General features: G+C 43.1%; 3 protein-coding genes across 5 annotated transcripts in view; all 3 read right to left on the bottom strand.

Moving 5' to 3' along the window:
• c11hxorf65 (chromosome 11 CXorf65 homolog) overlaps positions 1-1,405 on the bottom strand; it is a 3,350-nt gene extending 1,945 nt beyond the window's left edge. The window contains exons 1-3 of the mRNA XM_067456595.1: positions 1,325-1,405; positions 1,076-1,162; positions 319-441 (exon numbers count right to left, since the gene is read on the bottom strand). Coding sequence (XP_067312696.1) covers positions 319-441; positions 1,076-1,162; positions 1,325-1,349 — 235 coding nt within the window. The 5' untranslated portion in view covers positions 1,350-1,405. The remainder of the gene's footprint in view (positions 1-318; positions 442-1,075; positions 1,163-1,324) is intronic.
• Positions 1,406-2,402: 997 nt separating this feature from the next.
• Positions 2,403-6,197, bottom strand: il2rgb (interleukin 2 receptor, gamma b). 2 transcript variants are annotated; one of them, XM_067457686.1, is made up of 8 exons: positions 6,102-6,197; positions 5,634-5,721; positions 5,360-5,538; positions 4,248-4,378; positions 4,016-4,166; positions 3,834-3,924; positions 3,595-3,679; positions 2,403-3,505 (listed from the first exon to the last, which is right to left on the bottom strand). In XM_067457686.1, exons 1-8 carry the CDS (start codon positions 6,187-6,189, stop codon positions 3,326-3,328), a joined length of 993 nt encoding a protein of 330 aa, XP_067313787.1. In that variant the 5' UTR covers positions 6,190-6,197; the 3' UTR covers positions 2,403-3,325. The 2 variants fall into 2 exon arrangements, with proteins under 2 accessions (XP_067313787.1, XP_067313786.1); XM_067457685.1 differs by having other exon boundaries at positions 4,016-4,378.
• Positions 5,543-8,287, bottom strand: zgc:92907 (uncharacterized protein LOC436733 homolog). Of its 2 annotated transcripts, none has more exons than XM_067457687.1 (4): positions 8,132-8,287; positions 7,847-8,009; positions 7,126-7,264; positions 5,543-7,029 (listed from the first exon to the last, which is right to left on the bottom strand). In XM_067457687.1, the coding sequence occupies exons 1-4, from the start codon at positions 8,210-8,212 to the stop codon at positions 6,918-6,920; spliced, it is 495 nt and encodes a 164-aa protein (XP_067313788.1). In that variant the 5' UTR covers positions 8,213-8,287; the 3' UTR covers positions 5,543-6,917. The 2 variants fall into 2 exon arrangements, with proteins under 2 accessions (XP_067313788.1, XP_067313789.1); XM_067457688.1 differs by having other exon boundaries at positions 7,847-7,984; positions 8,132-8,268.
• Between the last annotated feature and the right edge of the window lie 12,304 nt (positions 8,288-20,591).

The raw sequence follows: 20,591 nt of genomic DNA, 5'->3' as shown, positions 1-20,591 counted from the left end.
CACACACACGCATTTTATATACGGATAAATGCACATTTTATAACCTAACCCTAACCCGGAACCCACACCCTAAACCTACCCATCATGGAAAAAAGTCTACATTTTATATATATATATATATATATTTTTTTTTTTTTTTTTTTTTTTACAAATGAGGTCCCCAAAGGAAGGGTTTTCTTTTGAAGATTTTGTCAGGTTTTGCTCACTTCTGGGTACAATTTTATGGTTAAGTGAAAAACCCATGATTTTTACTTTCAAAAAACACCAATTATTCTCTTCAGGTTATCAATAAAAATCAGGCAAAAAAATTAAACTCACGCTTTATGACGCAAACAATGAATGACTCTCTAGCCTTTAGCAGTCCACAAGCAGACTCAAGTGAATTCTGGGGTTGAAAGAGGAATTTCAACACTCCTCGTTCATCACACAGGTCTATGAGCTCTGAAACACACACACACACACACACACACACACACACACACACACACACACACACACACACACACACACACACACACACACACAACACACACACGTGTAATAACTGTCATATAATACGTGTTTACTGTCTCTGTACAACATTTTAGCCTGGATAGACGCATTAGGGAGGAGGACAGTGTTAATGACAGTGGTAATGAACACTCCATTAGTGATGGGCTAATCCCAGGTAATGTCCCTTACAACATGCCACAGATGTAATCGGACACCGTTGTAGGAGTATGTGCTAAGGGAGAGTGTGAAATATTAACGCCTGAGATGCGTGACCTCCTGCACAGGTCACGCCGGGTCTGAAGGAGCACCCAACTAACCTCCTCTGACCTGGGTAGAGTATGTCAAGTACAGCCAGTTTGACCTACTCTCAGGTACGCTTACGAAGACAAGACATTTTGTTGACGTGGCATGTTCACTCAGAATTTGAACGACGTGACTGAAAGTATCTCAAAAGGACAATCATATTTAAGATTCCGTTCAATGAAAGTGCCCTAAACCATACGAGATGGTTTGACTGGCTTTGCTTATCCACATTTCTTGATGTGTGAGGAAAAAGTTTTGAAAGAGGGAGAGCTGTACATACCCGACTCAGCAAGTCCCACCCTGGTTTTTATGTACTGCATTAGGACAACAACTGGACAATTGCCGTTGACCATGAACTGGTCATTATCTAAATACACAAACATGACATTGATCAGCTCCATTTCATTTACATAAACAGATGCAATCCAAATCCAATTTTGTAAGATACTAAGCAATATAGGCCTAAAACAAATCAATGCATTTATTTCACTGGTATTTAAACAAGTTGATTAATAACTGTGATCCTTACCTCCATGTTTAATGTAAATAATCATTGCGGCTGAAAAGAGCTTGACACCTCACTGTCTGCTGTTGAGTTTTTAAGATGCTGTCTGCTGTGGCTGTGCTGACAAATTAGTGACACAGCAGACAGAGAGTAACATAATCATCAAGACTGTGATGATGTCACAATGACTCGGAATCAGAGCAAGACAAAGAAAAACATGGCCAAGAAAATCAACAATAGCATAATGTAATCAAAAGGTTTTATTGTATATCTGTTTAACATGTTACCAAATTTAAAACACTTTTATTAAATATTACATGCATACCCAACAAATTAAAGCTGTCACACGAGGATTTTACATTTTTTCTCAATCGCTTTTTTTCAAAAACTTAACATTCTCATGCACATTTTTCAAAACTTAACATTCTCTGAACTGTAAGCTCAATTGTCACAAATGTTTGCTGGAAGATCACAACTCTATTTCATGTCTGCAAAGCTGTTACTCACCCAAAACATTTAATTTGTGCTTCAAAACCTAGTTATTGTGTCAGTGAATTGGCCAATGCCCCCAAAATTAGAAGTGTTTCTGTGAGTCACACTGGTCAAAATGTTTAAAAATGTTTTCACCATGGAAATATTTGTTATATACACATTTCATGGTTTTAATTATGTTGACACTGCTTTCTTTTCTATACAACGTCAGTTTTGTCTAGCTGAATGCTCTTGTGGATCACACTGGGCTTTTTACTGTAAATACAGATTCAGAGTAGGTATTCACGAGTTTACACTTACATATAATTATATAGAGTAATATAAATGCGGATTCAAGCTCGAACTTGGCTCGAATTAATTTTTTAGGGGTGGAGGAGGGATGCTGATAAACTGTCAACAGAACAGAGGTAAGACTGCTGCGTGTATATATACACCTCTTGTTGATTAGCTGAGTGCTCTCCACCTGTGTCAATTTTCTGAAAGCCCTCCTCCCGAATCTTTGTTAATAAACATCGTAAAAATGTTTTACTGGGAAAATTCAATAATGACAAAAAGAAAATGAATATTTGTATTCATACAGTACATTATTTATTTATTTATTTATTTATTTATTATTTCTTTCTTTGAATAAACGTGTTACATAAGCCTAAAATTCAGTTTGTTCATTTTTTACACACACTATTATGTCTTTCTCTAACACATATCTTCATTGCTCTTCCATGACAAGAATTTTCAGCCTACGTCCAACAGCATTTTACAAAAATAAATGTAGCCTACTGGATAAAAACAATTGAGTAAGTACAAATGTGTTATATAAAACACTTACATATTGTACATACAAGTAAATATTATATACTTGCATATTACATAAATGTCTCTGTGTGTAATGAGGTATGTAGATATCGGCAGGAACCAGCAAAGGTTTAACACTTTAATTCAAAATAAACAATCTAAGAAGGCAGTCCCCTCACAAACAGGTAGGGCGATTTCAGGGTGATTGGGACGCTTTTTGCCATTAAGATGACTGGGAAAAAGAGTCTCAATCACCCTGAATTCACCCTATGTTTAAGTGTAAGTAAGCGGATAACCTCAACTTTCGGTTCCAAAAACATTGGTAACTTTCAGGATATGTAAGTAGCTCATAGCAACTCACTCTCTGCTCCGGAGCAGCTCATGTTCATGTTTGCTTAAGAGGTATTCAGATGTGTGTTGTATAATTAATATATTAATTTAACCAAATTTGTTGTAAAAAAATTACAGTTATAATGCACACCCAACAATATTATATTATAAAGCACTATTCATCAGCATGATTTCAGAATGATTTCTGAAGGATCATGTGACTGAAGACTGGAGTAATGATGCAGAAAATTCAGTTTTGACATCACAAGCATACATTAGATTTTAAAATACATTAAAACAGAGAACAGTTATTTTAAATTGTAATTATATTTCACAAAACAGACATTAAAATGTAGCATGCACCGCAATAATGAGATGACAGTACAGGTGGACGGTTAACACCACTTTGGCTTATGAGCTCTGCTCTTCTGCAGCGTTTGGCTCATCACACTCGTCAGTTTGAGAAGCAGGACTGGCCACAGGTGTTGGACCGGCGTCACAAGAGGGCGTAACCTCACACACGTCGCAGGACGGCTCTGTGTAGTCTGGCTCAAAGGCTTCCTTCAGCTCCTTGGAGATGTGAACCCAGCTCTGAGAATAAATTGAGAGGGTTTTAAAGCATCCAAAGCACACTTACTCATGATGACCTCACAGAAACACAGCGTAAAAAGAAGGGATACCTCGACATTTCCATTATGTTTACAGAACAAATCCTGCAGGTTCTTGCTAGGGTCAGGCGCAACTGTAAGAAAGATGATCCTTTCCCTATATAATATGGATTGGATTTTTGTATTATTACATTATATTAATTAATACAATAAACAAATCAAATAAATTCCCTTACATTTACCTACATATAAATAGAATATAAAGTCTTATTAAAAGTAAATAATAACATACTGACTGAAACGTCTCTCACCTCTCACAATAGCACAAAAACAAGACCAGCAAGAACAGCAGAAAGACTGACAGAATACCATACAACCCCTGCCATGTGCCTTTGCTGCTCTCTAGATAGCAGAGAAGCATGATTGGAAAAGGTAAGACAACAAAAAGGCAGCAAATCATTCCATGTCCCACAATGTCACATTAGTAGCCCACCTGCACTGCCCCACTCCACTGGAGAACTCCAGTTACTCCACAAATCTGAAGGACCACAGTTTACAGCAACAGAGCTCCGGACTTGGAAAACATAGTGCTTTTTCTGTGAAACCTGAGACAGACTGTATGACGTTTCTGTCACGTTTATTGTCTGGCAAAAAAAAAAGAGAGATGAAGATGAGACAGGTGGTATGAATGTAAAATGGTCATAATATGGTATCTCGTGTCTCACCTGGCTTGGGTCATTCTGGTTGCGCACCATATAGACAACACATTTTTTTATGCTGCTGTTCCACTGTAGTAAAAGTGTGCTTTTGTTCTCATTCCATATCAATGAGAGGTTATTGGGTGGATTTAGCAGCACTAAACAAATATATGTTCAATTACAAACAAATTAATGTCAGATTATGTCAGATAATTTACAACAGACTCATTAAATATATCTAATATAACACATAAAGGGATAGAGTCATTATAACAAAATAAATCCTAACGGTTGATGAGGATCTTTTTCAATTATAACATTGTTATTAACCTAATAAATAAAAAGTTGACATATAAATATTGATTTGAGTTTAATTATTGTATTAAGTGAGAAGTAAGAGAGTGATATGAGAGATACAGAACTAGCACAGAAATCTTTTCTCTGACACAATAACCATTTATAGCCCACAGTTTGTTGGTCATAATGGAAAAAATGGAAAAAGAATATGATGACTGCCCAATCAGAAGTAAGAAATACACAAAGAAATATAATTAACTAAAGGTGAAGAAATTATGTATATTAATAATATACACTAACGTTCAAAAGTTTGGGGTTGGTAAAAAAAAATTGTCTTTGAAAGAAATTGCTTATGCTCACCAAAGTTGTTTTTATTTTACTAAAAACAATTATATTGTGAAATATAATTATAATTTATTTAACTGTTTTCTATGTTAATATATTTTAAAATGTAATTAATTCCTGTGATATCAACGCTGAATTTTCAGCATCATTACTCCAGTCTTGAGTCACATGATCCTTCAGAAATCATTCTAATACGCTGATTTGCAAGAAACATTTCTTATCAGTTGAAAACATATTTTTCAAGATTATTTAAAATATCAAAAGAATGGCATTTAAAAATCTTTTGTAACATTATAAATCGTTTTACTGTCACTTTTGGTTCATTTATTGTAAATCATTGAATGCAAATGATTTATTGGTTCGTGCCTGCTGGATAACTTTATTAATAAAATAAATTTTAAAAAGTCTTACTGCTACCAAACTTTTGAACGGTAGTCTAGATTCACAAGTATCTTTTAACACACCATTGAACATTATTAATCAGTTTGTTTTCTTACCATATCTCTGGAGAGAATCAAAAACTGTAATAGTGTGATTTCCTTCAGTGAATACAGCCGTTTTAAATTTTGTAAACCTGTGATCCAGATCAGGGCTTTTGAGAGGAATTCTGCAGCCTACGGTATAATTGTGCTCCAAGACGTATTCGGGACAGTCAAGCAATGAGTCGTTTGCAAATCTGACAAAGTAAATAGAAATTCTTTATTATTTCTCACCCATCAATTATTACCACAAAACATACACTTAAATTCACAGATGTATTGAGGAACTTACGCACTGCTGAAGGTGTAGTTCATTGCTGATGTGTTTGGGTGCCAGATGCACTCCACATACTCATAGTTGATGATCTTACACTTCACACCTACACAGGCCAACATGTTACCAAAAATATTTGTGTAACAACTCACAAATAAATAAAATTCCTCTACAAGGTTTTACTTTTTTATTGTTGAACTTCAGTTTCCCGTAACCCACGCGCATCATCATAACCATCATACACACACAAATGACTGTGGAAATCCCCACTAAAACCATCCGAACTGATCTCTCAAACGTTTTGTCTTTTAGAAGACAAAAACTAAATGCAAACATTTAATCAGAATCCTCTTTTGCCAACAGTATTGTTCGGTGAGAATTATAATCCCAATCTTGTGATAACTCAGAAAGGTTTGTGTACCTTTATAACACCCCTAACCACAAAAACACTAAGCAGTACAATGTTGTGTGTAATTATATACTCACTCAGGGCAGCTTCTGAAAGGCATTGTTGAAAGGACAGAATTAAGAACACAAGCCCAAAATATAGTCTCGGTGAGTGAATGTAAGTCATGCTCTCCTCTAAGCGTCTAAGCAACAAATGACTGTGGTCTAATACTACACAGGATGTTCATTACAGCGTGTTTCCTTGACAACTTCCGGTTCATCAAGAATAAATCTTAATGAACAACCTGACAGTTTCATTTGTCACTTAAAAGATGTCATGAGAGGGAAAAAAAAGATATAAAAAAATATATAAAATATTTATTCTCACTTTATTTTAAGGAGTCATTGTTGCAGTGCAATTATATATTTAATTACTCAGTAATATTAATTAAAAACATGTACCTACTTACTATAATGTTAGAGTAGGATTAGGGTTTGGTTGAGGGTTAATTATGTTTTTTTAAAATAAAAAACATAATTTACTGTACTTACTAAGTACATTTAACATATGTAACAAGGACATTGTAAAATAAAGTGTTAGCAAATATTTTATTATTAATTACTGTGATCTGAAGTTTTTAAATAAAAATATATAATGTTATGTCTGTGTTCTTTTATCACAATAATACCCTTTTCAGTTTTGACAATTGACTTTTTTATATTTGTCAAAAAAGACAGAACTAGTTAATACAGCTGAATATGACTCTCACCAAAATGATTTTAGTGCATCATCAAAGGTCTGTTATTATTTTGGAAAAACCAAGTCTTCTCAACCATTACATTCCCGAGGGTCCAGTGCAGGTATTTCCATTGAAACAGGTTCATCCCAAATTGTCACGGTTCAAAAGACATCACTTAAACAAGTCCGACGGCTTTATCTAAAAAGTTGGCGAAGTTCTGCGGTTGACCAGGCACGTAGGTTGACAAAGCAGACAGATCCATATCCCTCAAAGTCTGAGGCAGGGTACTGTGATAACGGGTAAAAACACATCAAAAGTCACATACCAATACTTCTGCACTTAAAATGTTTGAGAAAATGAATGATTTCTCATATAAAACAAACCTGCAAGTGCAGTAGAGAAGATGTGAATCTGCCTGCAGCTGCTTTGCAAGCTCCAGCTGATGATTGTCCATTAATTTATCATTGACCACCACGAGGAGAGCTTTATTTGCTCCGAGCGCTTCCAAACAGCTTCCTGCTCCTAATGGGGATAGAATCAATATTAAGAACTCACTTCTAACCTGGGTTCAACTTTTTGATATATAGGTTATTATTAAATTTACAAAAAAAAGTATTACATTAGATGAGGTGTTTGTAATCTTTAAGATGCCATAAACCCCTAAATTAATTTTTTTTTGTAAAATATTATTTTAAGATTTTACATTATTAAGTTCTCTCCACCCATTACATTTACATATTTAATTTAATATATTTTTTAATTTACTTGAATAAATTAATTTAGTCAACTTAATTTCTTTTTTATTTTGATCAAGTTATTGATTTACAATAACCAATGTTTTTTATAACCAATTCATTGATGTAGTTTATTCTTATTTTTTAATAATTATTTTTTACACTAATTGTCTCTAAACTTTCCCACTGACCCCCTTGCACGCCTTGTTTACAGACACAATTATTGCAGAGAAACATGCAATTCTGATGATTTGACCTACAGATCTAACGTATTCCCTTGATTCGATTGCCTCAAAAAGAATACCTCATTTATGTTGTAACAGAACTACATTTTAGAGTATTGTTTGGTGCAAAGGGAGCTTTAACCCACCCGCATGACTGATGACCAGATCTGACTGTCTCATGTCCTCGGCGATTGAGTCTTTGAAGCGAAACACTTGAAGTGTCAGCCCCGGACAGCTGTCTGGATCAGGCACGACTGAACCTCTGCCAACCTGAAGCACCATGTCTGTGTAACCGCGGTGAATTAATGCCTTCATTCACAAACATAAGTCACCATAGTGAGTCAGGATATAAGTTACGTGTGTTTAATTTAAAATCTAACTGGTTGCTGTTTATAATCCTTTGGAGTTACTATTTGTAATGGTTTTGTTACCTTTACAGACTCTTCTGAAGTCACAGTGCCAATCAGATCATCAAAACTTGTTGTCCCGACGGTTACAAATACCGTTTTCATTGTATTACTGTGACAAGCTTTACTAAATATATCAGAAAACAAGGTTTGGAAATAATGAAACCGGAAATAGTGAGGAAAACATAAACATGAAGAGTCTCGCCGCCCTTCAAAATAAAAGTTCTACTAGCTCATAATCAGTGCTAGTAACTGATTACATGTAATCTGGATTACGTTCATAATTAATAAATCATTCATAACTCACTGATTCTACTTCTTTGTTATCTTTTAAATTTTCTTTTCTGTAAAAGTCTACTTATATACGTTCAGAAGGTCTTCAAGGTTTGTGGAATTGTATATACACAGACTAGCCACCTCACTGAAAGCCGAGACCAAACAGCTTTTGATCACCGGATTTACAGAAATCATTTCACTTTTAACTTTTCCCCCAACTGCACTTCATGTTGTTGATAATAAAGATTGGAATATATATTATCTTATTCAAGTCGAAGTGATAAACAAGTTAGGTCAAAAGTCATCAAAAGTAATCACCATGTCTTGGTGAAATAAGTGACATATGGCTGTTGAAATTAAGTAAAAATTGCAATATATAAAACTCACAAAATCACGCATGAGCTGACTTTTTTTTCTCTTAATTGGACTTTATAAATCACAATTTCTATACAATATATTGACAAAAGTTTTGGGACGCCTGCCTTGACATGCACAAGAACTTGACATCCCATCCGGGATTCCTATGGAGTTGCCCCATCCTTTGCAGCTATATCAGCTTCATCTCTTCTGGGAAGGCTTTCCATAAGGTTCAGGAGTGTGTTTATGGGATTTTTTGACCATTTTTCTAGAAGTGCATTTGTGAGCTCAGACACTGATGTTGGAATAGAAGGCCTGGCTCACAGTCTCTGCATTAATTCATCCCAAAGGTGTTCTTTTGGGTTGTGGTCAAGACTCTATGAAGGCCGATCAAGCTCCTTCACACCAAACTAGCTCATCCATGTTTTTATAGACCTTGCTTTGTGCACTGGTGCGCAGTCATACTGGAACAAAAAGGGGCTATCCCCAAACTCTTCCCACAAAGTTGGAAGCATGAAATTGTCCAAAATGTCTCGGTATGCTGAAGCATTAAGTGTTCCTTTCACTGGAACTATAATGGGCCAAGCCAAGCTAAACAACAAAAACAACCTTTTAGTAGTAAAGGCACTAAAGACGTTGTTACAAAGTCCATCTCACTACAGTGGTCCTACAATAAATATTTATGAATCGACGAGAATAGTTTTTGTGCGAAAAAACAACAACAACTAAAGCTTTGTTAACTGAACCGTTAATCAATGTATCGATTCATGATCACGATTCATGAACCGCTGAGTCGATACACAGATACACGAAGTGGCGGTTTAAAATCGGCAATCGCTATATAAGTTGTTATTTAGTTATGAGAGCGACCCATTCTTTCACAAATGTTTGTAGAAGCAGTCTCCGTGTAGGTGCTTGATTTTATAGGCTACACTTGTGGCAAGTGATTTGAACACCTGCATTCAATGATTTGGCATTCTTCTGGCAGTACATATACACGTACGCAATATGATGAAGATAAACACCCTGCTTAAATCGGACATTATATATAACAATAAAACATTTGGAAATTTTTTTTATTAAATGATTAATTTAACTGCAGATTAATATACCACAGCGGACAAATTGAAATATTTGACATTTTCATGCAGAAAAAATAAATACATTTATTGAAAACATCACACCAGACACACCAGCAAACAGATTTATCTAGTTCCCTATATCGAGGGAACTCAACACTGCGTCGTCGAGTGACGACACTCTGGGAACGCCCCCAGCGCGCTCTGCGGTATGACGGCTCTGAAGTATGAATGAAATCAGCCACCAATCCGATTGGTGCAACGTCGTGACGTAACCGGCGACGGCGTACGCGGAAGCTATAAGAAGGCGCCGCCCCAAACAACAGACAGTCTTTGCTCTTCAGCGAGGCGCTCTGTGTGAATATTGTTTGTCTATTTACTGTTGTCTGTCTGAATATCAGTCCCTTTCGAAACAAAGCATGGCAAGCGAGCAAATTAGTAGGTGTGGTCATCCGTGCCCACGCTTCATTACGGGCTCGGACACACACCAGCTGTGTGTGCAGTGTCTCGGAGCGCAGCACGCTCAGGCGGCGCTTTAGGGTGCCGCCTGCAGCGAGTGTGAGAGGCTGCCGCTCCGGGTGCTGCGCTCACGGCTGGCCGTCTTCACTGAAGGCGGTCAGGCTCGCGAGCCCCGTGGGTCTGGTCCCGCGTCTGTCGAGGCAGCGCGGCGGCGTAGATCCTGGGGCTCACAACTGGATCTCGCGACGGGAGGCGGGCATGCTGAGGCATCTTCCCAATCCTCGTCCGATGATTCAGACGCTCTTCCGCCTCGTGAGGAAGCCCGCGCTGTGGCTTCTTCCCACGAGGTTGATAACCCAGTGCTGATGCTGTCTGATTCTGAGGGATCAGATGAGTTCAGCCTGGAGGCGGGCGGAGTGCAGGTGAATTCACCTCTTCACTCTCCCGCTCAAGAAGAGCTCGTGGACGTGCTGACACGTGCTGTGGCCAAACTCAGTATCGACTGGCCACAGGAAGAGGTGGAAGTCCAGATGGTGAGCAGGTTGGATGGACGCTTCTTCAAAAAGCGTGCTCAGCCACCACGCAGGGGCTTGCCGTTTTTCCCAGATTTGCATAACGAGTTGTGCAAATCATGGGGAAAACCATACTCGTCGCGCCTATCGACACCCCCAGTTCTCGACTTCGGGTGTGTTGTGGGCGCGGCTGAGGCTGGCTATGGGACGCTGCCTCGCGTCGAGGAGGCGTTAGCGAGCTATCTGTCTCCCGAGGCAGCAGCGTCCCTGAAAGCCCCTGTCCTGCCCACCAAGCCATGCAGGGACACGTCGTCCCTGGTGGGCAGGGCATATTGAGCGGCCGGAAGAGCTGGTAGTTGCCTGCACACCATGGCGGTACTGCAGGCATACCAAGCTGAGCTCCTCAAAGAGCTCGATGAGGGAGAAGGTCCGTCTCCGGACGATATTACCAAGCTGCGGAAAGCTACCGACTTGTCTCTCCGCGTCACCAAAGAGACGGCCCGTGCTATCGGCCGCTCTATGGCTGGCATGGTGTGCGTGGAGAGGCACCTCTGGTTAAACCTGTCGGGGATGAAGGAGAAGGAGAAATCCTTCCTTCTGGATTCCCCGATAGCTCCTGTGGGTCTCTTCGGCGACGCAGTCAATAGCGTTGTCGAGAGATTCCAGGAGGTGAGGAAGCAGTCGGCGGCTTTCCGGCAGTATCTCCCTCGCCGCCAGGGGCCTCCTGTAGCCAGCAGGGAGGTCTCTGGTGGCCAGTCCCGGCCCTCCACCAGCGCCCACAGGCAGGCGCAAAAGGAGAGCGTCGCTTCCCGCGCCCCTCCCGAGGGAGCCTGGCAAAGGAGGCGACGTTCTCGCCAGAAGTCTTCTAAGCCGAAGGGCGACTTGAGGGAAGTCCTTCAGGCGAAGAAGGCTTCTGGCAAGCGGTCCTAGCTGCGGCGGGATCGCTCAGAGCTGGCCCTCCCGGGGGCGGACAACCGAGATCGTTCCGAGCCCGCAGCTCTGGGGAAACGATGCTGTGATGCTGTGTTCCCGCCGTTAACAACGCTTCGGGCCTCATCGTTTTCCCGCGTACGTGCGCCGTCCCAGCCGCCTCGAAATCAACCTGCGGCGGGGCAGCGAATGCGTGCGCACACCGAAAATCCTCCCCGACTAAGCTCTGCCGGGTCATGCAGCTCTGGCCCCTATGAGGCTGCAGGGCATCCGTGTGCTGAATTACATCGACGACTGGCTCATTATGGCAAAGTCGCGCGAGATGGCGATTCGGCATCGAGATGTCGTTTTAGCCCATCTCAGGTGCTTGGGGCTGAGACTGAACACGGCCAAGAGCGTGTTAATACCCGCCCAGATAACCACGTTCCTCGGGGTGGTATGGGACTCAACCTCGATGCGAGCGAGCATGTCTCCCGCACGGGTGGGTTCTATACTGGCGGAGGTCTCAGGAGTGAAGCTAGGCCACAGCCGCACTGTGAAGCAGTTTCAGAGACTGCTGGGACTCATGGCAGCAGCATCCAACGTGATTCCGTTGGGTCTGCTATACCTGAGGCCCCTCCAGTGGTGGCTAGGAACCAAGGGGTTTTCCTCGAGGGGAAAACCCTTCCGTATGATCAGGGTACAGGCTGATGCCTTCGTTCCCTTGTTATATGGAAGAATCCGAGGTTCCTGTCCCAAGGGCCTGTGTTAGGAGCGTTATGTTGCAGGAAGATCCTTTCAACAGACGCCTCCCTTACGGGCTGGGGCGCGGTCATGGAAGGCCGGTTCATGAGGGGTTCGTGGGGACCCCAACATTCCTCCTGGCACATAAATTGCTTGGAAATGTTGGCGGTCTACAAAGCTTTGAGGAGCTTTCTCCCGGACCTCCACGGCCACCATGTCCTGATACGATCCGACAATACGTCGGTGGTATCGTATCTGAATCACCAGGGGGGTCTGAGCTCGCGCCCACTATGCAGGTTGGCGCTTCAGATCCTCCTGTGGTCCCAGGGGAAACTGTCGTCTCTCAGAGCGATGTATGTCCCAGGGGACCAGAACCAGGGAGCGGATGTCCTGTCGAGGCAGGGGCTGAGGCCCGGGGAGTGGCGGCTCCACCCAGAGGTGGTGGAGGCCATGTGCGAGAGGTTCGGCCCAGTGGAAGTGGATCTGTTTGCTTCCGTAGAAACGACCCACTGCCCACTGTGGTTCAGCCTCAGGCCTCCGGCCCCGTTGGGGCTGGATGCCATGACACAGACGTGGCCGAGGCAACGTCTGTACGCATTTCCCCCGATCATTCTGCTCCCGGGAGTTCTAGAGCGAGTCCGCCGGGAGGGCATCAGCCTCCTATTAGTGGCACCCCGGTGGCCGTCTCGAGCTTGGTTCTCCGACATTGTGGCACTTCTAGACGGAACCCCATGGCAGGTCCCTCTGAGGAGGGATTTGCTGTCTCAGGCAGGGGGTGTGATTTTCCACCCCAGGCCAGAGTTGTGGAATCTCTGGGTCTGGCCCCTGAGGGGGCACAGTACCTAGAGGAGGGTCTGCCACAAGAGGTCGTTGAGACCATTCTCAGCTCTAGGGCTCCCTCTACGAGGAAACTGTATAGCCTAAAGTGGAATGTCATCACTAGCTGGTGTAGAGAAAGGGGGGTGGACCCAGTTGACTGCGCAGTCGCTTCAGTGCTGGAGTTCCTTCAAGACCGTTTCTCCGCCGGTTTGACCCCATCCACTCTGAAGGTGTGAGGCGGCGGGTTGGGCTAATCCACACACCTTTATAAGATTTTATAAGCTGGACCTCCCGGCTATGCCGGGTGCTAGAGTGCTTGCGTCCTGAGTGTGCCTGGGTTCCAGCTTCACACCAGGATGGGCGTGTCTCGGTGTGGCATAGTGGGTATTGACGTTCCCAGAGTGTCGTCACTCGACGACGCAGTGTTGAGTTCCCTCGATATAGGGAACGTCTCGGGTTACTATTGTAACCCTTGTTCCCTGAGAGGGAACGAGACACTGCGTCTCGTCGCCACACCTACACGTAGAGCGCTCGCTTCATCGCAAAGGCTGTCTGTTGTTTGGGGCGGCGCCTTCTTATAGCTTCCGCGTACGCCGTCGCTGGTTACGTCACGACGTTGCACCAATCGGATTGGTGGCTGATTTCATTCATACTTCAGAGCCGTCACGCTGGGGGCGTTCCCAGAGTGTCGTCACTCGACGACGCAGTGTTGAGTTCCCTCTCAGGGAACAAGGGTTACAATAGTAACCCGAGACGTTTTTAACAAATATCCAGCTGTTGCTCTCAGGCAATATTGTTGTAACCCTATAACCAGTGGCGGAGCCAGGATTTTTTTTTTGCTAACACCCTAACCCTAACTCCCTCAGAGACAGTTGTAGTTAATGTTTTATTTGTGTAACCTATATTTAACTTTTTTTTTTTTTTTAAATAGTCTAGATTCAACCGACTGTAGCTATTATTAGCCTATAATTTGTTTTATTTAGATAAATATTTTATATATTAATAAATTGTATTTATACAATTATTTTATTAACAAGTGTCATTTTTGTAAATTTTCATTTGTCAACCCATATCCTTTAATTTCACAGCTACAAACGTAATATTGTCACACATCTGTTTATGTTTGTATTCTGAATCGTTTTTTGTGCTCCTTTGTTCAGTTTCCCTCCACTCCTATGTTACCAAGGTTACTTTCATTATTAGTTAATTCTGTTCAGCTGTGTTAGCTGGTTACCGTGCTTGTGTTCCTCTAGAAGCTCTTCCTTTTCAGTCACTCCTTTTCCGGTCAGTCTTTGTTAGTGTGTTGATGCCTGATGTGGGTTGGAAATAACCCACATTAAAACAGTTAATTTGGCTTTATTATTTTTTTCTGTGTCTGCCTTCCTGCAACCACCCTGACAAATCCTATGTGTACTGCATTTTACCTTTCTTTTTCTCAATATTGGAAACTCCCAACAGACATTCCTTCGTTTGACAGACACCACTTTTTTATTTTTTAATGAGCTGTTGAGTTCTAGAAGGCGCCATATTTTCCTCATCAATTTTAAAACAAAACTTTGTTATAGTATATTAGCTAAATTACGGGCCCTATACATACAATATTTTGTGTGTGTGTGTGTTTTTTAAACACTGTTTAGATAAATACTTGATCAAGCAATATTCAGAAATAGGTGGTTAGCTATTATTTATAGTTTTTCTGTCGACATTTGCAAAAAATGAAGAATAATTGACATTTCCATCAGCTATCGCTAAACAAATTGCTGCGCTAAACCTTTTTCCGCAAAGAAATCCTTGGATGGAGACCTGGCTATTGATTAGTATTTCAGTTCTCCTACCCTAAAATAAGGGTTGACCAATACCTGGGGGTGTCATTTTATTATTATTAATAATAATAAAATAGGCTCTATAGGCAACACATTACCATAGAGGGATATAATAAAGGTTCTATTTCACTTATTCCAGACTGCTATCAAACATGGTGGAAAAGGTAGCATCTTGCGTGTCACATCAAGAATCTCGTATTTATTCAGTCACACGTGACTTCACCGATGACATGTCAGAAGCTATATCTGCTTCCGACTATGTCACGGTCGGTCTCTTTGTCATTCTCACGGAGAGATCTCGCTCAGGTGTGCTTTTTTGGGTTGGCATTTACTCCCCGCGTGGCTATGTCTCGAGAAACAAGGAAACAAAGATACGCGATTGTGTTGGATTATTACTTGAAGTTGTGGATTGGATTGGACTGTTTTCAGACCCATTGGTTATCCAGGGTCTTCACAAACGTGGTGTTCGGCCACTGGAGCTGAGGTGAGTGTTGTGAGAACTTATTGGTTAACCAGGGTTCTTGTTTTCACCGCTTGTGCCTATCTATCGCACTCAATTGTGTTACAGCTGCGACTAAACCAGGGCGTTAGTGTTCACGTGCAGTTACTGTAGCAACCACTCAACGTGCTTATTGTTGAGTACTATATTTGTCGCTGCTATTAACCCATTGGGTGACCAGGGTTGTGCTTAAAGAAATAGACTGATGGCTGCCTCATGTGCTCTATGTTCAGGTCCTATGGATCTTATGGATGGCCATGTTTAATGCCCTGTCTGTCTAGGCATCGAACATCTTAGGGTGTTTCAACTGACCCTTGCCCAGAATGCAATTTGATGCCTCTGGAAGTTAGGCGACAGAGGTTGGCAAAATTTGAACCTGTCGTTCAAGATTTTTTGACACCAGTGAAGACCAAAGTTCAGACTGGTAGTAAGCACTCAGCTAGCAAAACTGAGGGACCTTCAAGTAAGTAAGCAGACCCCAGATGCAACACTATCGCACCAGGTAGCTGAGCTTTCTAATGCTGTACAGGGCATTCAGGTTTTATTGGCAAGATCATTTACTTCTGCTACTCAGAAGTAAATGATACCCAATTGCATGATCGGTACCCAATTCCTTATTGTTAGGACCAGCAGCTGAATGTGCTGGGGAGGATTTGGATACATTGTTTCTAGCAGCCTCGGATTCTTTGGTCGCTAACAAGCAGGATCGTTATACACCCTTGGAGGAGGATTCTGCTGAGCATGCTCAGTCTCAGCAGCTCAAGCGTTCAAGGTGCTGATTCTTCAGTGGCATTTTCATTGCAAAGCACAGTAAAGATGGCCTTTGCTAAGTTAAATTTGGCCCTACCTTCTCTGATACTGCGGCCTTCGAACCTCTTGCGTCGTCCGGTTGCTCGACCAGAGGATTTTCTGATACCTGGCTGTCCAGACTTTACTGAGGTTGTTTACTCAGCATTTCATTCTGCCACTGCTTCCAGACCGGATCGTGTAGCATGCACTTTAGTGGCAATGGCTGAAGCCCAAGAAAAATGGCTCGGTAACATGTCTCCTGTAGAGCTGCGTAGCAGCAGCTGTGTAAGCAGAGGCCCTTAAGCAGCAGTTACGCTGCCCAAACCCGGAATGCAGACGTACTGATGATTTATTGGTTTGTGTATATAACACTGTATCAGGATTGACTCGTGTGGGAAATTCAATGACTCATCTTTTACTGGCACTTCATTTGTCCTTGTCTACAGAAAAAACAGATAATACGGCATTGGAACTGCTTGACACTTTTCTGCAGGCGTTGGGGTCAATTGGGCTTTTGGGCTTGTTATTCTGGCTAGACGGCAAGTGTGGCTAGCCCAGTCCAAGCTTCCAGAGGTATGTCCCAACAATCTTCATCAACTACCTCTAGTACCTGGTCAGGTCTTCGGCCCAGCTGCTCAAGAGGCTCTTGAGCACAGGGCACGGGCTGCGGAATCCCAATCCCAACATATTGGGCGCAGTGCGAGTTACCCTGCACTGGCTGCACAGCGGGTGCCTGTTCGTCATTCCATTCCACAGCAGCATAGACATGGGCAATCTTACAAGCCACCGCAACAGGATTATTGGCTTGTGTTGCCAAGAAGGGAACCATCCCCATCTCAGTTCAGGCCACCTGCTCGCCCTACCTCTACTCACCGGTGCCCATTTCATGTGCCCATTGCACCACAAAAGGTTTTTTCAGTTCACTGAGCAGGACGTATCGGTTCAAAGTTCTCCATTCGGCCTCTCTCTGTCTCCCCGGGTATTCACGTGTCATTCAGGTGGCACTGGAACCACTTCAGTGGGAGGGCATGTTGATCCTTCTGTATCTGGATGATTGGCTGTTGTGCGCCAGATCACCTCAGCAAGCTCACCACAACACGCACTGTCTTTTATCTCATGTCACTGCTTTGGGTATGAAAGTACATTTTCAGAAAAGTTACTTAACTCTGAGTCAGTTAGTGTGCTTTCTGGGCATGCAACGGGATTCCAGGGTAATGAGAGCTACCCTCACGGAAGGCAGGAAGCAGGTGTTGAGAAGAACCGTAGCAAAGTTCCAGGTCCATTGCAAGCTGCCATTTATCAGGTTTCTATGACTAGCAGGCCTTCTCACAGTGGCAGCATCTGTCATTCAGCTGGACCTGTTGCATCTTCGTCCGTTCTAATGCTGGCTAATAGCCAAAAGTTTGTCACCAGTTCACAATCGATGCACGCTGGTTCAAGTTACGACCAGTTGTGCTGCCTCTCTGAGACTTTGGAGGGGGGACAAATTTCTTCAAAGGGGATTGCCGAATGCACCTCCCCAAGCACGCAGGGAGGTGGTAACCACGGATGCCTCCCTCAGAGGGTGGGGAGGCCTTTGGCAGCACTGAGGTATACGGGGCAGGTGAGACCCACAGTTGAGGACTGTTCATATTAATCTTCTGGAGCTGTGGGCTGTATTTTTCACACTGAGATATTTTAAGCTGGAACTGTCACGGAGACACATTCTGTTGAAGACAGACAATACCACAGTGGTATTTTTAAACAAACACCAAGTGGGCACCAGGTCCCTATCATGTCTCCATTTGGCAAGAAGGCTTCTGTTGTGGACAGACAAGCACTTTCTTTCAGTCAGAGCAACTCACATTCCGGGTTGCTACAATGGTGTGGCGGATTCACTCTCCCATGCAGAATCAAGGCCGGGGGAATGGTGTCTGCACAAGAAAGTTGTTCTGTCAATTTGGAGGAGTTACGGGATGGCGGCCATATACCTTTTTGCCAGCAGAACAACGAGACATTGCCCGCTATGGTTTTCAGTGTGGGAGAAAGGAGGTTCACTGGGCCAGGATGCTCTGGCCTACGAATGGCCGGATGTTCTCCTCTATGCCTTTCCCCCAGTTCAGTGCAGGATTCAGGAGAGATATCCCAGGCTCATTCTAGTGGCTCCTTAATGGCCAGCAATGCCTTGGTACAGCCTCTTATCATCTCTAACCGGGCCACCTCAGACCCTGCAACCACGGAAGGATCTGTTGTCACAGATGGAGGGCGCACTGTGGCATCCTTTTGCGGACAGGCTGAAGCTGTGCGTATGGCCCCTGGGGTTGAGAAGGTGCTCTCTCAGTGTTCAGCGAGAGTAAAGAATATGGTTATGAGTGCTAGTGCACCTTAGACACATCGCACTTACGCCAGTAAGTGGAAGATGTTTGTCTCTTGGTGCATGGATCGTGCTTTCAACCCAGATTGTCCTATTAATGTGGTGTTGGATTTCCTGCAGTACTTGTTGGATGCTGGACGTGCTCCAGCCACGCATAAAGTGTATGTAGCTATCCTATCAACCTTCCGGGATCCTACAGAACAAGGGTCAATTGGTGCAAATAGGCTAGTGGTGGCTTTTCTTAAGGGAGCCGTGCATCTTAAACCACCTGTGTGGGCAGTGTGTACCCAGTGGGAATTACATGTGGTGTAGGACAGTTTGTGTTCAACACACTATGAACCTATGGAATAGGCAGATATTAGAAGCCTCTCTATGAAGACAGCATTTTTGTTAGCCATAACATCAGCCAGAAGGGTCAGTGAGTTGCATGCTCTGTCAGTGAGTCTGCAGTGTCTCAGATGGGGGCCAGAGGGCAATCAGGTTACACTTTGGCCAAACCCAGCATTTCAGCCCAAGGTATTGTCTCAGTTCACAAACCAACCCAAAACAATCTCAGTTCCCAAACCAACCTATTTGGCTTGGAGGACAAGGCAGCTCTATGTCCAGTCCGTAGGTTGAGGTGGTATGTGTCGGAGACCGCTTCATGGCGTACCACAGACCAGCTTTTTGTCTGTTTTGGGCCCAGAAGGAAAGGTGCATCTTTGTCGAAGCAAAGGCTTGCTCACTGGTTGGTGGACACTATTAGTGAAGCCTATTGTTCAGCAGGCTGTGAGTTACCTACATCTGTTAAGTGTCATTCAACTCTGGCAGTGGCCACTTCTTGGGCAGCACTTCGTGGTGTGCCTCTCTCAGAAATATGTGCAGCGGCCACATGGGCATCACCTTGCACGTTCACAAGGTTTTATAGACCTAATGGGGTTCCAGCTACCTTTAGTTCGGCTGTATTGCCAGGGAATGTTTGAGTGTATATCCTTGTGACATGGTTACATTCGTCTTCCACCATGTTGACCGTCTCTGGCGGTCTGGAATAAGTGAAATAGAATGCTGGTTACTGACGTAACTGTGGTTCTATGAATGGTGGAAGACCGCCAGAGTCTCTGGTCACTCGGATTGAGAATGACAAGAGACCGACTGTGATGGAATCGGAAGCTGATATAGCTTCTGACATGTCATCGGTGAAGTCATGTGTGACTGAATAAATATGAGATTCTCGATTCTCGGAAAAGGTAGCAAGACGCTACCTTTTCCACCATGTTTGACCGTCTCTGGCGGTCTTCCACCATTCAGAGAACCAGGGTTACGTCAGCAACCAGCGTTCTCATCTCTGGCCCTTCACATTTATTTTCCTTAATGGTTTTGCTCATTTTTGCACATAATTAAACACATGAACCTGAATCAAGGTCTTCAGGATTACTAGAACTTTATAGGCAGGTGAGTTTCATCAAGGCTGGAGCTAAAGTAAACAAAAAAAACTATGAACCTTGAGGGCCAGAGTTGAGACTTTAGAACATAGGAAAACTTGGTCACAGAGAACACAAAAGGACATACATGTTACAGAACACCCCTGAAAGTTGTGTCCTCGCACCAAAAAAGAATAGTCCAACTAAGGAGGGAGAGTGTGAGTAGGACAGGGACAAAACCAAAATATATCTGAATAATAAGTGCATGGGGGAGTGGAGGATGGGAGTAGCCAAGGGGAAACCTGGAGCAGGAGGAGCCAGATGTAAGGCCAGAGGCCATGCAGGATGAGCTATAGTGTAGCCGATTTGATGGTATGCGCCCTGGGGAAAATTGACAGAGATGCAGCCACCAAAGATGGAGGTCCAGGTGGAGCCAATGAGCCATGCATTGTTGAAGGTCCTGGA

This window comes from Pseudorasbora parva, chromosome 11 (genome assembly GCF_024679245.1).
Source record: "Pseudorasbora parva isolate DD20220531a chromosome 11, ASM2467924v1, whole genome shotgun sequence".
Classification (NCBI taxonomy): Eukaryota; Metazoa; Chordata; class Actinopteri; order Cypriniformes; family Gobionidae; genus Pseudorasbora; species Pseudorasbora parva.
This window is presented reverse-complemented; position numbering and strand designations above follow the sequence as displayed.

Bases quoted from the DNA above. Each gene is read 5' to 3' on its own strand.
- il2rgb (XM_067457685.1), bottom strand. From the start codon at position 6,189: ATGACTTACATTCACTCACCGAGACTATATTTTGGGCTTGTGTTCTTA. The intron at 4,379-5,359 runs GTAAGAAAACAA...ATATTTGTTTAG, and splicing joins TGATTCTCTCCAGAGATATG to TGCTGCTAAATCCACCCAAT. The intron at 3,680-3,833 runs GTGAGAGACGTT...CATATTATATAG, and splicing joins TTTTTGTGCTATTGTGAGAG to GGAAAGGATCATCTTTCTTA.
- zgc:92907 (XM_067457687.1), bottom strand. From the start codon at position 8,212: ATGAAAACGGTATTTGTAACCGTCGGGACAACAAGTTTTGATGATCTG. The intron at 7,265-7,846 runs GTGGGTTAAAGC...TATCCCCATTAG, and splicing joins TCTGGTCATCAGTCATGCGG to GAGCAGGAAGCTGTTTGGAA. The intron at 7,030-7,125 runs GTTTGTTTTATA...CCGTTATCACAG, and splicing joins CTTCTCTACTGCACTTGCAG to TACCCTGCCTCAGACTTTGA.